Raw genomic sequence first — 14,373 nt, 5'->3', positions numbered from 1 at the left:
ATTGTTATAGAGAGCACATTTGTAATCCATCATACCTCATCAAGTAGGTACGAGCATTATCTAATCGAACATCACAGTCGGTACGATTGATACTTACCCACCTATGTACGTGTCCCACCACCAGCGTTAAGGGTTGCCTTTTCGAGACGCTCAATAATTGTATATTAATGCTAAGCACTACGGCGTCAACCACGGAAGCCCAAGCCAGACACAACCACCACCATGCCTCCCAGCAACCAAAAAGCCCTCGTCCTACACGAAATCGGCACACCTCTACGCCTCGAGACGAACCGGCCAGTCCCCTCCCCAGACCAGGACCAAGTCCTAGTCAAAGTCCACGTCGCCGGCCTGAACCCTCACGACCAAAAGTCGCGCGACCTAGGCCTATTCGTGCAGAATCTCCTGCCCGCGGTTCTCTCCAACGACGTCGTGGGCGTCGTCGTCGAAGCTGGCTCTTCCGTGTCCGACTTCAAACTCGGCGACCGCATTGTAGGTCAGGCAAACTGGGTCAAAGAGTCTCCTCAAAGCGGACTGCAGGAGTACGCGGTGTTGGATGCCGAGCATGCGAGCCATATCCCGGATAGCGTAAGTAATGACGAGGCGGCGACCTTGCCGACAAATACCCTTGCACCGGTTGTTGCGCTGTTCGAGCCCAGCAAGCTTGGATTCGTGGCGCCCTGGGCGGCTGAGGGTGACTATAATCGGGACACGATTCTGGTGATTGGTGGGGCCAGTGCTTGCGGGAAATTCGCGACGCAGTTTACGAAGCTGGCCGGGATCGGGCGCATCGTTGTGCTGGGTGGTGATGAGGCAGAGCTCAAGGGCTTTGGGGCAACGAAGGTGCTCAGTCGCTTTGGCGAAGCGGAGGAGGTACGGGCTCGGATCCAGGCGGCCGTCGGGGACGATTTGAGGTTTGTGCTCGACTGCGTCAACGCACCCGAGCAGCAGCATATTGGAATCAATGCTCTTTCTTTGACGAGCGGCGGCAAGCTTGCTCGGCTGCGGCGGACTGGCACGATACAGACTGAGCTGGTTCGAGAAGGGGCAAAGTATGAGCTTGTCGACATCTTCGGGTCGTCGTTCGAGTACCCTGATCTCTGCAAGCCGTTTTGGAAGGCTCTGCCTGAGTATCTTGTCGCGCGGAAGATCAGGCCATTAGCTTCCAGAGTCATTGATGGGCTGGATTCCGAGGCAGTCAACAAGGCGCTGGACGATTATCGTGATGGTCGGAAGGTGCTAAAGGCGAATGTCCATGTTAGCTAGACTCATGTATCCATCTGCTTTATGTTGGCTTTTGAGGAGTCACGGCTTGCGAGATCTGTGCCTTGACTGCTCTCCAGAAGCCTCTAATCTCCATCCACTGAGAGTGGTCCCCATTCCTCTCAGGTACGTACGTTCAGAGTCATGTCTCATGGTGGTCAGTTAATAGCAGTGACTTGCGAACCCTCGAGTTCGCTTGGTCTGGCTGGACCATCTGTGAACTTATTCGAGCCCGGGGCACTACCTTGGAGCTCTGAAGTGTGGACCTGCCGCACCGCCTTCTCATGTATCTGCTCCCCGGCAAGTTCTTGGCCTCGTTCATGCATGGTCGCTCGATCATGCCTAATTGATCGCCTTTTCCGCCGGACCCACCAGTAGAGTGCGCCCGCGCAAAGGGACACGACCAGCAAGGTACCAATGACAATTCCAGCTATAGCACCAGGACTTAAGCCACGGTCTGATTCGGACTGCGATGAAGTCGAAGAAGCTGTCGTACCTACTGCGCTCGCGGCAGCTCGTGAAGCAGACTCTGAGGAGAGTACCGAGGTATGCTGAGTGCCGTCCGTGATTGACACCGCGCCGGTCGAGACTATCGTCGTGAGCCGTCCATCCCCGTCGACAGTGGCGATGTCATTGAGAGAAACGGATGTGAAGCTCGCGGTATCAGCAGAGAGCACAGATTCCAGAGACTTATAGATGCTGCTAGTCAGCACAGATTCAGAGTTAGTGACGCTGGCGAGTTCGCTCGCGATGGACGAGTCCACGGACGAGATGATGCTGTTGGCGATCGAGTTCGCCTCATCTGACATGCTGAATAATGCCTGTTACTGGCTGGCTTTCCCACGTCGTAGAGGGATAAGAGGGGCATGCAGATGCTGCAGCGCTCACCGTTAGAATAGCAGCATTGAGGAGGCGGCATATGTAAATGGTCAAGCTAAGCTTGCTCTTCGAGACATATAGTTTGGGCTCACAGGGTCCATGTCATCAGTGGTTACTGTAAGTCTGTGACTCCTCTAGCTTGCCATAGCTTCACAATACTTTCTATGCACCGCGTTGTTGCGTTTTCCAAGGCGGCGTCCGATCTCGCTAGAAGATTAAGTTAATGGTGCCTTAGCGGGACTCGGAACCGGCGGCATGGTTCTGTCGATCTCGCTGTCTTCAGAACACCATGACCTAGGTAGTATCTCAGAACTCTCTACGAGTTTATTACGTACCCAGGCTCGATTCTCACAGCCGACCACTAGAGATATTGTGTTTCTTTAGCGCATGGGGCAGGAATCCTGCCGTAAGTCTCTTTAGAGGTTACTTTAGAAGGCTTGAAGACCCGGATGTGAGGCGTCTCGAGCGTGAAAACGTAGCCAGGCTGTAATCAAATGTACTGGGCGCTTTCCCTACAGCGCCCTCCCTGACTCGGAGACTTATGTTGAGCAGCATCTGTGGCTCGAGAATGGGAGGTGATCGACCTGGAGGGAACGCCCAAACCCTGGAATTCCAACTCGGTGATCCGAGAGCGGCGCCGTGGCGTCAGCTACCGACGTTACTGCTGCTGCCGTTGTCACTGTGCCGACAGACGATTGCGCTGTTGGTTGAGGCCCGTTGAAGGACTGTTGGCTGTCAACTCTGGCTGGATCAATTTATATTCTCAAATTCCGTGCCCCATTAGAACGTGAGTATCCGTCTGATCAGATGCAGCTGTGTGTCGTCAACTGATGCTTCAGGGTTGGCTACCCTGGCAGCATGATCTGGTATCACAGGCACAGTCCTTCCACTGCGAAGGCGTCGCATCTGGCTCATTGGAGCCTGCTGCAGCTGCGGGGGTCTCTGAGGTTACATTCTCTCCGAGCTCGACCCTCGTTCCTCCGCCAAAGGCAGTGCTCCTTCGCCATGGACACTCTCGCGAGCATTAAGAAGCAAGGATATAGATTCACCCTGGCTTCCATTCCTTTTGGTAGCAGCGAGCATTCTCCATTGTGCGACAACCTTTTGCAGCACTGTCTTTTCTTGCATTTGCCGCCGCTCGCCGTCGTAATCTTTGAACGGCCGACTGGGTGTCATGACGGCGCTTTTGATCCTCACCCAGCCGTTCTGCTTTATTGCAGTTTCGGCAGGAGCAACGCAGTTGCCAGACAGTCTAGCTTTTCGAAGTTTGCGCATCTTACGCCTATAATTGCCGCCATGTTGCAGTGGGCCGTGGTAGAAATCCCACAATGCAGTGAAGAGCACGGCGACACCAGCAGTAAGGGGTACGATCTGACCCGCGGTGAGAATCGTGTAGACGTCCCATACATGGTTCCAGGCTAGTGTTAACTCGATGCCAGTCACCGCAAGGATGAACGCGATCAGGCAGACTGAGATTGATATTCTGCCACTATTGTCAGCAGGCTCTCTGGAAGGCTCGTGCGGGCAAGGTTTGAAAGGTACTGCTGGGGGCCGATATCACACTTACAACTTGACGGCTATACCGTATCCATACTGGTCTTGAAGCATCTTCTCTTCGATGCTCTTCGGTGTACCCATTTCGCATAGGCGATTGGGTCCAGTCTTCCATTCAGGACACAAACCCTCAGCTTGGTCTTGCAAACATTTGCGCCACGCTGACTGCGACCAATTGTCCTTCCACGGAAGACACAAAATTGCCCAGTCAACAACTCTCTTCGGCCAGAAGCGATTATCAGCGGAGAGAGCTAGCCGTCGAAGTGCAGATGCCACCACGATGCAACAGACCGCAATCCAGAGACTGGGAGGCTCGACTCTCAATTCCAACATCTTCGTGATCGCCAGACCCACCGCCTTCTCGAAGGTCCAGACGACTAGTAGGACACAGAAGGAAGCCAGGAAAATGCCCGCACCTGATATTTGTTCATCGCGAGCGTGTATGAAGATGAATAGGGACGTGCCTCCTGGGGTTCGCGAGAAGTCAACATCGTCGCCCACACTTGCGAATCGGATCTAGAACCAGAGAGCTACCGCAGACACGATGCACACAAGAAGGATGACGACGAAGTCTTGTGCTCCTAGTTTCTTTGCAATTCGACGGCCGATAAGTCCTGCGACCAGATCAGGACCAAGAACAGCAGCTATGCCTCCGAAGAGGAAGTAAAGGATGACAAGGCATTCCATGGTGAAGACGCAATCATGGTTGAAGATGAGAAAAAAGAATGCACCCAACGTGGCGATCTCGAAACCGATGAAGCTGCCGTGAGTCGTGTTTGCTCGAAGTCCAGGAATGTAGTTGCAATCAGCGACGCAAGCCATTGTGAGTAGATGCCAACACGTGTTCCCATGCCGTACAGGTCTTTGTCGCCATAGAAGCCGTGCTCTGGGTCTGCTGGCTTACGTGGATCGTTCTCCGGAAAGCTTTTTCGTCCTCGACATCGCGCTGCTCCTGAGTGGTCGAATTGACCGTACTGAAGGCAAGACCAGATGAAGATTGCAATGAGAGATAGGCAGATGATGCCGCTGGTGATGGCTCGGTATAAATGTTTCATTTCAGTACTTGCGACAGCTCAAGTGGTTGCGACACAAGCTACTGCGAAGTATTTGTTGATAGTACATGATGCTAGTCATGTGTTCGGAAAGCGAGACTTGCTTAAATGTACAAGAAGTTCGGTTCGTTAAGTGAACATTCAACGCAGCCTGCTGTGTAAGGCTGGACATCGGCCCCCAAACTAGTGATGGAAATAGCAGAACAAGCATCTGCTGCGCAATGCAGATGATTCATAGCTCGTCTTCGTCTTCCTCGCGGCTACCATGCGCAGGCGAGACGATGAGGCGCGACACGGATGGGATAGCTTACCTGGGTTGGGATGCAGCTGATCGAATTGGGTAGACATTGACAGACCCGAAGCACAACGCAGGAGCAGCGGAGGACCGCATGAAAAAGAGCGCTGATAGAAATTCGGCCATCTTAAACGACTGCTCCTTGCAACGTAGCATGCAGCCTCACATACACAGCCAGCTTGAGCGATAAATTGGCTGACACTGTGATCAATTGAAGGCAGGTCGAGAGAAGAAAGAGAAACACGCAATGGCCAAATCGGCGGGGGAAAGAGCGTGTTGCGCTCCAGTTGCCGCCGGGCGGAGCCGGTGAGGGACGGCTCGGCAAGGCGTCCAGGGGACTTTGGGTGACAAAGGTCCTGGCTAAGTACGTACTGTAGGTATGCAGTCGCATTTTGATATGCTCTTAACACACATTCTCTCTTAGATTGTTGCCTATCTGCGTTTGTCATGTCTCATAGTATCAAGCCCGGACAGCCATTCCCAGTCCTTGGACTCTATCTTTTGCACGTCCTGTGGTACCCATGCGCTCAAAGATTCCACCTACACCGATGGGCACAGACCCGCCAACAGGTCCTCCAACAGGCAAGGGCAACGGCGATCCTAATTGCCCATCCAAGCTACTCCGTACACTGCTCTGCCCATTTGCGGTCCCCGGCTCCCCATACGTATAGTACACGTCTCTGTCAAGCCTTGCTGCCGAAACACTAGGCCTTCCAGTTGTCTGCGCCGGAGTGACGACCGAGAAGATGGCTACGTGGCTTTCCGAGTCACCAGTTCCAAGAGCTACGTTGTCGGTCGATTTGTTGAATTTGGCAATGTTCCCCTTTGTAATTGGTGCAAGGCGTAAGTTTAGGACTTGTGCTGCAGCTTTTGATCGAGAAGTGGCGCGCTTGCGGGTAGTGGGCTGCTCCCTGGATGTTGCCGAGAGTATTCGCGTAGTCTGTGACTGTGATTTGTCCTCTGATTCGTCCTTTGCTTTCGACTTGGATATCTTCTTATCCTTCTTCTCCGGCTGCTGCACAGGGCGTCCATGGCTTTCTGACTTTTGTAATACTTCCCGGTCAGAATAACCCGACTTCAGCTCTTCGGGCCGATCCCATGCCGCCATAGCGACTGTCCGGGGCGCCGGTGCTGATGGGTCGAAACCATCTTGCTCTGAGACGAATGGCGAGGACATCTGCTGAGGATTGGGGCTGGCACTGGCGGACTTCTTGTGGGTTCGTGATGTACCTGGACGGGATATTGTGTTGCTAATCGACTGCAGCACGCGATGTCTCTTCGTTCCGTTGCTGTTTCCGTTGCTTGTGAGCGTTCTGAGGGAGGATAGAGTCGTGCTCCGCTTGTGTTTGAGCGGCTTCTCGTTCTCCTTTCCCATTGCCGGAGATGTGATTTTCGTCGTAGTCTTCGACCCGTTTGCCCATGGCTTGCCCACAGTCCTGTATCGATCCCTCTCGGTCATGCCTGCTGCTAGTGGCCATTTCTGTGACGGGTCTTTGTCGATGCCCAGCACTATTCGTAAGCGCGCCGCTTCCGTGTGGTCTCGGGTGTTCCGCATTCGATGACACCAGGTGACGCGCCAGTCATCCGCCCAGCAATCTCCTCCCCAGCCAACACTGCCCTCGCGCCGCACGAATAGAAACTCCCCACCGTTCTGGTCCATATTTCCCGCCTTTCGGACGTCACCTTTCGGTAGCCGCTTCAGGCCCTGCACAATCGATTGCAGACTGCTAACAAATATGCCTGTGTGGATGTAGTCCGGTGCATAGTCGCCCATTTTGAGGGTGCGCTGCATATTGAGTTTGGGATACAATTGCGCCGATGGGTCGGTGTAGATTGGGTAGGGACAATGTGTCAACTCGAGGTAGGATGGGAGCAATGTTGGCGCGCCACAGCCGATGATGGCAAGGGCAGTGTCAGCGGGTAGGCTGGACGGCGGCATGACCTCGTTCAGCTTGACGAGGTACTGCTGGCAATTGCCGCAAAAGAAGTTCCGGATGAAGATGAGGAGCATTCGGGTCTTGCGAAGACATGTCGGCGAGAACAGTGACGAGAGTGGGAGTGAGGCGCCAGAGGAGTCATAGAGCGGATAATTGGCGAGGCGACGTAGGGAATTTTGCGACGGTGGCTCGTCGGGTTGAAATATATGTACCTCATCTGAACTGGGACGGCCGAATTCGGGCAAGGCTGTGGGTGTGCCGGGAAGAGGCAATAGCAGATTCTGGTTCGTAGAGGGCCGCATTGTGTCAAGATTGAAAGAAGGATATCGGCGCTTGCGCGGCGATGTAATAATTCAATAAACACTCATATCGCGTCTGAGGTGGAAGTCGGGCTCTGGATCCGGATTCGTGGTCCCAATGATGCGCTGTTGCCCAGATCGTGTGCTATCGTCAGGTCCGACCTGTGTGAGAGAATGAATGTGTCCCGTGAGTGTTGCTGAGGTCGAGAAGATTAACCTGCGACAACATCATCGTGTAGAGTGTCGCTGCCGCGATCTCCACCGCCATCAAACTCTGAGCCAAAGCCCCGCGAAAGCCGGAACGCCAGCCGTCGTGGGCGTCGCCCTGAAGCACAGCAAGCCCCATTTTCTCGTGGAAATCAGGACCAGTCGTGTGTCAAGCTGTCGCGTTATGCAAAACGCTAATGAAACACCAACACCAAGGAACGCCAATTTGGGCGAAGCTTCGCCAGAAGCAGGCGATGCTATGCCTATAAAGTGCTTGGGTCGGTCGGAACGTGCCCATTCCGGGCTGCAGATGGAGCCCCCCAAGCTCTGAAGAGAAGGAAGAAATTAAGCGACTGGACAAGCTGGAATGTACAGTTGCTAAGCTTTCGCCTGCAAAGTTCAGGGTCCCTCATTCACCTTGCGAGCTCTTCGTTCTTAAGACATTGGATGCCATTTCGATTCTCTTCTTGATCGCAGTGTTGAAGACCAGCTTTCACGATATCGGATTTACCTACATATCGTCCACGTGAGCCGCCTCCATTTCGATGACGGGAAATGTAAAAAAAGACACCAGCTTTACAAATGCAGCATCGGCTCCATCCTATCGATCTGTTTCAGCGTCGATCAAGCCGTTTCATCCTCGTGCGAAGCACGAAGTCCACATCACGCCCTCGCAAATCCGCAGCACTGGTGTTAAAGCACATATGCCAAGCGGGTGCTGCCTCTTCTCACAACAGAGGATATCACTGGGCATGTCGCACAAGACATTCCTGGTTGCGATTCGTGCGGTGAGGTGCTTACTCACAGTTGAATTCGCAGGTCCTTTGCACACTCCGATTGCATGCAATTTCGTCGCTATGGTCGTATGCTAGGTATCGAGCTCACTGTGAGCGGCAAGCGACTTGCGCTCTATTTGAAAATGTCATCTCAACAAGTAAAAGTCCGCTTTCTCCCGGGACGTGGCTGTAGTAGTGGGAGGCACATGCATGTCTATATTGGAGATTGGTTAAGCCGGTTGACCATACTGTGCTTCGAGATCGGTTGGTGCCTGCCATGGATTGTTCATGAACAAAGCTGGCAGGCACCACCAGTAACTTTCCTGCTCGCGATGTATTCACTTCTGCGGCTTGAAGTCCGCATCTGCAGTGGGTTCTGCCCCGACCATGCGCTGCCGTCACGACATTCGCACGACGAACAATCGATCCCATCGCCTACGCCCTGGGCAGCATGCAATGGCTGAAACTCGAAGGAATGTGGGCGCGGCGCCGCAGCTGATCGATTTTCACTTACCTGAGTTCGCTGTTTCCGCCCATTGACCGTATACAGTGCACTTGCCTCATCCCAACACCTCCTACTACAGCGCACAAATGCCTTCACCTTTGTGTAAATGGTGGGTCACGGAACTGCAGTCCAGGCTTGCGCCACCTTGTGGTGGTTGCTTATGAACCATCCGAGGCACAAATGTCGAATTAACAAAAGGACATCTTACGATTTGAATATGTTTTCCGCGGTAGTTGCGTGTCAAGCAACTACCGGGCGTGAGAACTCACCATCGATGGACGAGCACGTCTACCGATCTGTGCACCAAGACTCTCGCAGAGCTGACGAGCGGCCAAGCATACTACACAGCCACTTGCACGTCCATGTGAATCAAGTTTTTGCACAAAAGTCCTTATCTGTCGGCAACTTGGCAATCGTCTGACTGCGACGCTGCCCAGGTGTGAACAACCCCGATCTTGCTGTACGAAGCGTACAGAGTACAGGGCTCGGAACTGGACTCCCATGACTTTCATTGGCTGCTGAGGGCAACAGCCAATCGGAGATGCGATTCCAAGTCAAGGTCTACCCAAAGGATCAGCGATCGTGCGCAACCATGCCCAAATACCGTTTTTCTGTGACTCGACTCTGGCTATCGAGCTTGGAGAACCAGGAGAATCAATTCCGATGGTGAGGATCGCCAGGGTGCACAGAGCTCAGTTCCCTTTGGTTGAAGCTTCCCATCCGATGAGGAAGCGGGAGCTGCGCATAGGTACCGCCTTCGCAAAGGCTCTCCGGTCCGACAAAAAAGTCAGTGGTAAAACGCCTAATTCTGCGTTGGATAGCCCAGCATTACGGATGGATAAGCCGTCAACATGGCAACCGGTGTCAGTGAATGCTGGTGCGTGTCTGTCATCGTCCAGCCATGTAGGATGGTGCTCGGGGATACGAAAGCATGCGAGAAACCCTCGTCCTCACGACCCAACGAAGCAAGCGGAACGTCTGCTTCATATCTAGATGTCTGGTACGTAGCCCTGAGGGCGGCATGCGGACCCCTGTGCGAACACGAACTCGTCTATGGGATCTCCAGTCCCACATGAACCCTGCTTGATACCATTGCGGAGCATGAACTTAAAGAATTTCAACATCCAGGCCCTACGAATGGCCACTTCAGCCGTATTTGATTGCCATGTGGTCATCTCCTGCAAGCGAGTATGCCAAGAACTGATGACAATTCTATGATTCCTTGCAGATACTCGAATTCCCTTGCACAAAGTGATATCATGGCGGAATTTGCAGCCCGGTACGCCCACTTATATTAAAGACCTCAGTTAAACGCGTCATTTGGACATCTAGGCCTTCCCGTTTCATATTTTCTTGAACGGAGTGTCGACAACATGGCACTTGTCACAAAGGCACCGTCGGTGCGCATCGAGAAGGCTATACCATCGCGCCACACCAAGCAACAGACCAAGACCAAGAGTCGAACCTCGAATGCGTGTGAAGCATGCAAACGACGGAAGACGAAGGTATTTCTCGCCAGCCAGTGCTGCATCAAACCATAGCTGACAGACATTTCATAGTGTACGGGCTCTCCAAGTCCATGCGATGTATGCGTCAAGGCAGAAACGTACTGTTGCTTCAACCCCAAGCTCGACACAAGGAGGAAGGTGGCGTACACCTCTTCCAACGTGCAAGATCGACAGCAGTTCATGATCACGGCCCTCCTCCAGACAATAAAGCATACCTCCGAGGATGACCTACAACAGCTCATTCGAAAGATAAGGGGTCCACCCCGGCCGGATGACGTCGCAGTTTGCCTTCGAAAGCACTTCGATACGCTTCAGGCAAAGAATCTGATACCAAAAATGGCTTTTGATAACACCGACGTGATCTCGTTTGCGCTGCAAGGCCTTTGTGGTCATCGCAAGGGTCGTCCCCGACCTGCTAAGTCCGAGGATGATTCGGATCTACTTTCACCAACATCCCAGGCCTCCCTCGCGTCCGAAAGCAATACGTCGTCAGGATCAAACACCGATTTCCTAGATGACGAGATCGGTGACAAGAACACAGCCTCTGCCAACACGTCTATGAATATGGACGACAAAGGCGACGGAGACTTTGACATCAAGCCGTCCGGTATGTTCGACATTGCTGTGGCTGAGGCGCAGCATCAAAGCACAATGGACAATCTGGACAGAGACCGCAGCATGGCCATGGGCGGCCTTCCCATGTATAACAGCCAGATGGACTTCGGCGACGGATGTGCACTACCCTTCTCTGCCACATCAGGTTCGTTCGACGAAACCATGTTTTCCGGCATAGACACCACCATGCCGACAATGTACCCGCCATGGCCGTCAGCGCCCCACCACAACATGCAGAGCTATCTAAATAGTCAGTCGTTGATCGCTGCCGCGTCGAGTCGCCACACTACGAGTGCTTCCCGGAACGTCTAGCGCGCCAGGACCAGTCCTTGAAGGAGGTCGGGCATCTCACTACCACATGACACTAGTCAGCATGCATGGCAACAGACATACAACAAGGTCGCAGCAACGCAACGACGTTACATGATGTACATCAAGCTCTATGAGAAGGTCTCAGCACTATCAAACATACGCCAATGTGCGTTTAACGGCTTTTATGATTTCTGAGGTTTGCAAGGCGTTGATGGCACACTGAGAGGTGACGCTCATACCTACATAACACTCATACCTACATATCCATTTTGGGATACTGTACTAGGTGATTCGGCAACTTTTATGCTGCACACATAGCTGAAAGGCCAGTTCCGGGGTTTGTCATCCTTGGGCTAAGGTACTCAATCGCGGAAAGGCCAAGGGATGGGATTCATTGCTGAGCTGAGCCCTCTTCAGGCTTGTGACGGTGAAGTAGTGTGTGGAAGATGTATTTCCGCGGCAGAACCATTTGCAGACTTACGAGACGGTACCTGGCGATCTTGGAACATGTATATCCGCATTTATATTCAAGTGATGACTGGGCTAATACAGCCTGTGACCCACGCCTCGACGCCCCTGTCGTCACCCAACGCCCTACCGCCGAGCAATCGAATGCTCCCATGTGGTTCACTCTCTATGCGCATGCGTGGCCTTCTCATCCGCCATTTCGACTACACCCTTATCTCGATCCTGACCAGACCCCGCAGCTTTCTCCTCACCAACACCACCGAGGACCCTCCTCGCCTCCTGAATTCCCACAGCAACCTCATCCCCAAACAGTGCTGCAATCTCCTCCAACGTCTTGCCCACCGTCTCCGGATACACCAAATACACGACCACAATAAACACCGCATCACAAATGATAAAGATCAAAAAGTACCGCCAAGCAATCTCCTCGATCGCGATGGGCGTGACCTGCACCAGCATGATGGTGATGGCGTTGAAGGTGCAGAAGGCGACGGCGTTGCCTGCGGCGCGGATCGGGGTGGGCATAATTTCTGAGGGGTAGGTGTAGCCGAAAGCGTTCATGATGAAGGCGTAGCCCACTAGGTACACGAACATGAATCCGACGGTGAATCGGCCGAGGAGGAGATTGGTGTTGTTTGAGGCTTGGAAGCGGGCCCAGACTGGGAATTTGCAGCGTGTTAGTTTTTCTGATGTCGCTGCGGAGGTCGACATCGTGGCCAGAACAGGGTGAGACGGCTAGTATGGGGGAACACTCACATATGACCATGGCAATACTCGCCAGGAACTGCACCCACAAGCTTCCCAGCAGACTCTTCCGCCGGCCCAACTTATCGAAACTCAGCGCACCAAAGATACAAAAGATCGTGCCCAGTGTGCCCCATACGCCGACCATGACCAGTGCCAGCTTCTGAGTCACGCCCAGGTATGTGTACAGAATGAACTGGTAGTTCTGCAGCGGGATGATGCCGGTGAACATGGCGAACGCGAATTGGAAGACGACGATGAACATGCGCTTGCGGTAGGAAGGGCGGCGCAGGATAGTGGACAAGCCGACTCGTTCCGTGACTTCGAGTTCGTGCTGGGCTTTGATCTGGTTGAATTCACGGATATAGAAGTCGTCCTCGTCTTCATCGTTGCCACTGCTATCAGAGCTGTTGTGTGGTTTATCGACGTGGTGCAGTCTCTTGATCACATCTAGAGCCTCTTCATAGCGGCCCCTCATGATCAGGAACCGTGGCGACTCGGGTAGGTAGGGTGTGGTAACGGCCATGAGGACTGGAGGAAGACACTGAAGTCCGAGGAACAGGCGCCAGGCAACATCGCTGGAGATGTAGCTGAAGCCGAGTCCCATCCATTCAGTAAGTGCGTAGCCGAGATTGATGTTGAGGTTGTACAAGCCGCCGACACGTCCCCGCACTTCTGGAGGACTGATCTCGGACATGAACATCGGGCAGACGCCAAAAACGAGACCAGATGCGATGCTGAGTGGATTGGTCAGATGAGCTGCGGTCTGTATGCAACGTGCAGAACACTTACCCTCCAATAACGCGGCCGATAAAGAGCATCTCGATATTCTGTGCGGCTGTCTGCAATACAGCGCCGATGAGGGCTCTATTCGCAGATGTTAGAACCATCGCTAGGGAAGACTGCTAGCCACAGGAGCGAGATAGTGAACATACACCGCACAGGCAATATATATAGTCAGCTTTCGGCCATACTTATCTGGCAGCCAGAAGTTCATGCCAGAACCAAAGAAGCTGCCTGCGTAGTAACAGCTACCAAGAGCTCCCAAGGTGTTCGAGTTGAAGTTGAAGTACGCGATGAACTGTGGATACCCAATGATCGATGTAGTGAGGCCAGAATCGTAGCCATAAAAGAAGGCTCCGAACGAAAGAATGCAAATAGAATAGATGTTGAACCTGTTATAGCGTGCCATATCGGATGGCTTTGACAATGGATTGTCAGTATATCGACTGCGCTGGCACACTCTTGGTGTCTCTGGTCAATAAGCAGGTACGAGAGCCTTGGTAGATGGAGACGCTGGTCCATCGTCTTGCAGGTAAAGACATGTTATAGCGTCGATGCCTACCTCCTGATCCAACCTACCGGTTACCGAACGAAACCGAGGTCTTGACGCCCATTGCGAAGGGGTCTGCTTCGTCTTTCGGCAAACATGCAGATGCATTTGCAGGCATGATTGGGGTACAGGACAGACGTCTTCGCGGGGTAAACGGAGAGAGGTGATCCTGGGGATGAGAAGATCCGTGTGCAAGCTTTCAAGCGAATCCGGGGAGAAGCTCTGCCAAGACCCTACGTCACCGTGACCCCAGTGTTGTGCGTGCAGGAGTGCTTCGAAGCGTTCGAAGTGACCTCCAAACTGACATTCGCTTGGGCTGCGAAGAGTGGTAGAATGATGTCTCTCTGGAGCAGGCAGCACGAGGTCTCGAGCTGCTTGCTCTGCCGATTTCGGAGGCCATTTGGACTGTGATCCAACTTGAAAGTCAAATGCTATCATACAACTCAGACTCACGCATATTCACACGACCCATCGCGATATGACCAACACCATACAACTTGAACGGGTGAGATTACATAATTCCGGAACACCTTGCACGCTCCGTCAGTCCTTCATCCATCACTTTCACGCAGGCAGCCTTTCCATTCAGTCTTAGGCTTGCTGCGCTGATTAACACTATCCGGTAACCC

General features: G+C 53.2%; 6 protein-coding genes across 6 annotated transcripts; 2 read left to right on the top strand and 4 right to left on the bottom strand.

Annotated features, from left to right (window-relative positions):
* Positions 1-222: 222 nt before the first annotated feature.
* Positions 223-1,263, top strand: AB675_10432 (Enoyl LovC; the record flags this gene model as incomplete). The annotated part of the gene is made up of 1 exon (XM_018139204.1): positions 223-1,263. One exon carries the CDS (start codon positions 223-225, stop codon positions 1,261-1,263), a length of 1,041 nt encoding a protein of 346 aa, XP_017995884.1.
* A 1,824-nt stretch (positions 1,264-3,087) lies between these two features.
* AB675_10431 (uncharacterized protein) lies at positions 3,088-3,777 on the bottom strand (the record flags this gene model as incomplete). The annotated part of the gene is made up of 2 exons (XM_018139203.1): positions 3,088-3,622; positions 3,707-3,777. The coding sequence occupies 2 exons, from the start codon at positions 3,775-3,777 to the stop codon at positions 3,088-3,090; spliced, it is 606 nt and encodes a 201-aa protein (XP_017995902.1).
* A 432-nt stretch (positions 3,778-4,209) lies between these two features.
* AB675_10430 (uncharacterized protein) lies at positions 4,210-4,515 on the bottom strand (the record flags this gene model as incomplete). Its single annotated transcript, XM_018139202.1, has 1 exon — positions 4,210-4,515. The coding sequence occupies one exon, from the start codon at positions 4,513-4,515 to the stop codon at positions 4,210-4,212; it is 306 nt and encodes a 101-aa protein (XP_017995859.1).
* Positions 4,516-5,500: 985 nt separating this feature from the next.
* On the bottom strand, positions 5,501-7,279 carry AB675_10429 (Thioredoxin-like protein AAED1; the record flags this gene model as incomplete). Its single annotated transcript, XM_018139200.1, has 1 exon — positions 5,501-7,279. One exon carries the CDS (start codon positions 7,277-7,279, stop codon positions 5,501-5,503), a length of 1,779 nt encoding a protein of 592 aa, XP_017995849.1.
* Positions 7,280-10,137: 2,858 nt separating this feature from the next.
* Positions 10,138-11,199, top strand: AB675_10428 (uncharacterized protein; the record flags this gene model as incomplete). The annotated part of the gene is made up of 2 exons (XM_018139199.1): positions 10,138-10,269; positions 10,324-11,199. The coding sequence occupies 2 exons, from the start codon at positions 10,138-10,140 to the stop codon at positions 11,197-11,199; spliced, it is 1,008 nt and encodes a 335-aa protein (XP_017995922.1).
* Positions 11,200-11,826: 627 nt separating this feature from the next.
* Positions 11,827-13,862, bottom strand: AB675_10427 (High-affinity glucose transporter; the record flags this gene model as incomplete). Its single annotated transcript, XM_018139198.1, has 5 exons — positions 11,827-12,326; positions 12,424-13,148; positions 13,204-13,278; positions 13,347-13,586; positions 13,774-13,862. The coding sequence occupies 5 exons, from the start codon at positions 13,860-13,862 to the stop codon at positions 11,827-11,829; spliced, it is 1,629 nt and encodes a 542-aa protein (XP_017995877.1).
* Between the last annotated feature and the right edge of the window lie 511 nt (positions 13,863-14,373).

This window comes from Cyphellophora attinorum (assembly GCF_001299255.1).
Source record: "Cyphellophora attinorum strain CBS 131958 chromosome Unknown Contig35, whole genome shotgun sequence".
In the NCBI taxonomy this organism is placed as follows: Eukaryota; Fungi; Ascomycota; class Eurotiomycetes; order Chaetothyriales; family Cyphellophoraceae; genus Cyphellophora; species Cyphellophora attinorum.
The sequence above is the reverse complement of the archived record's forward strand: the minus strand, read 5'-3'. Positions and strand labels throughout refer to the sequence as shown.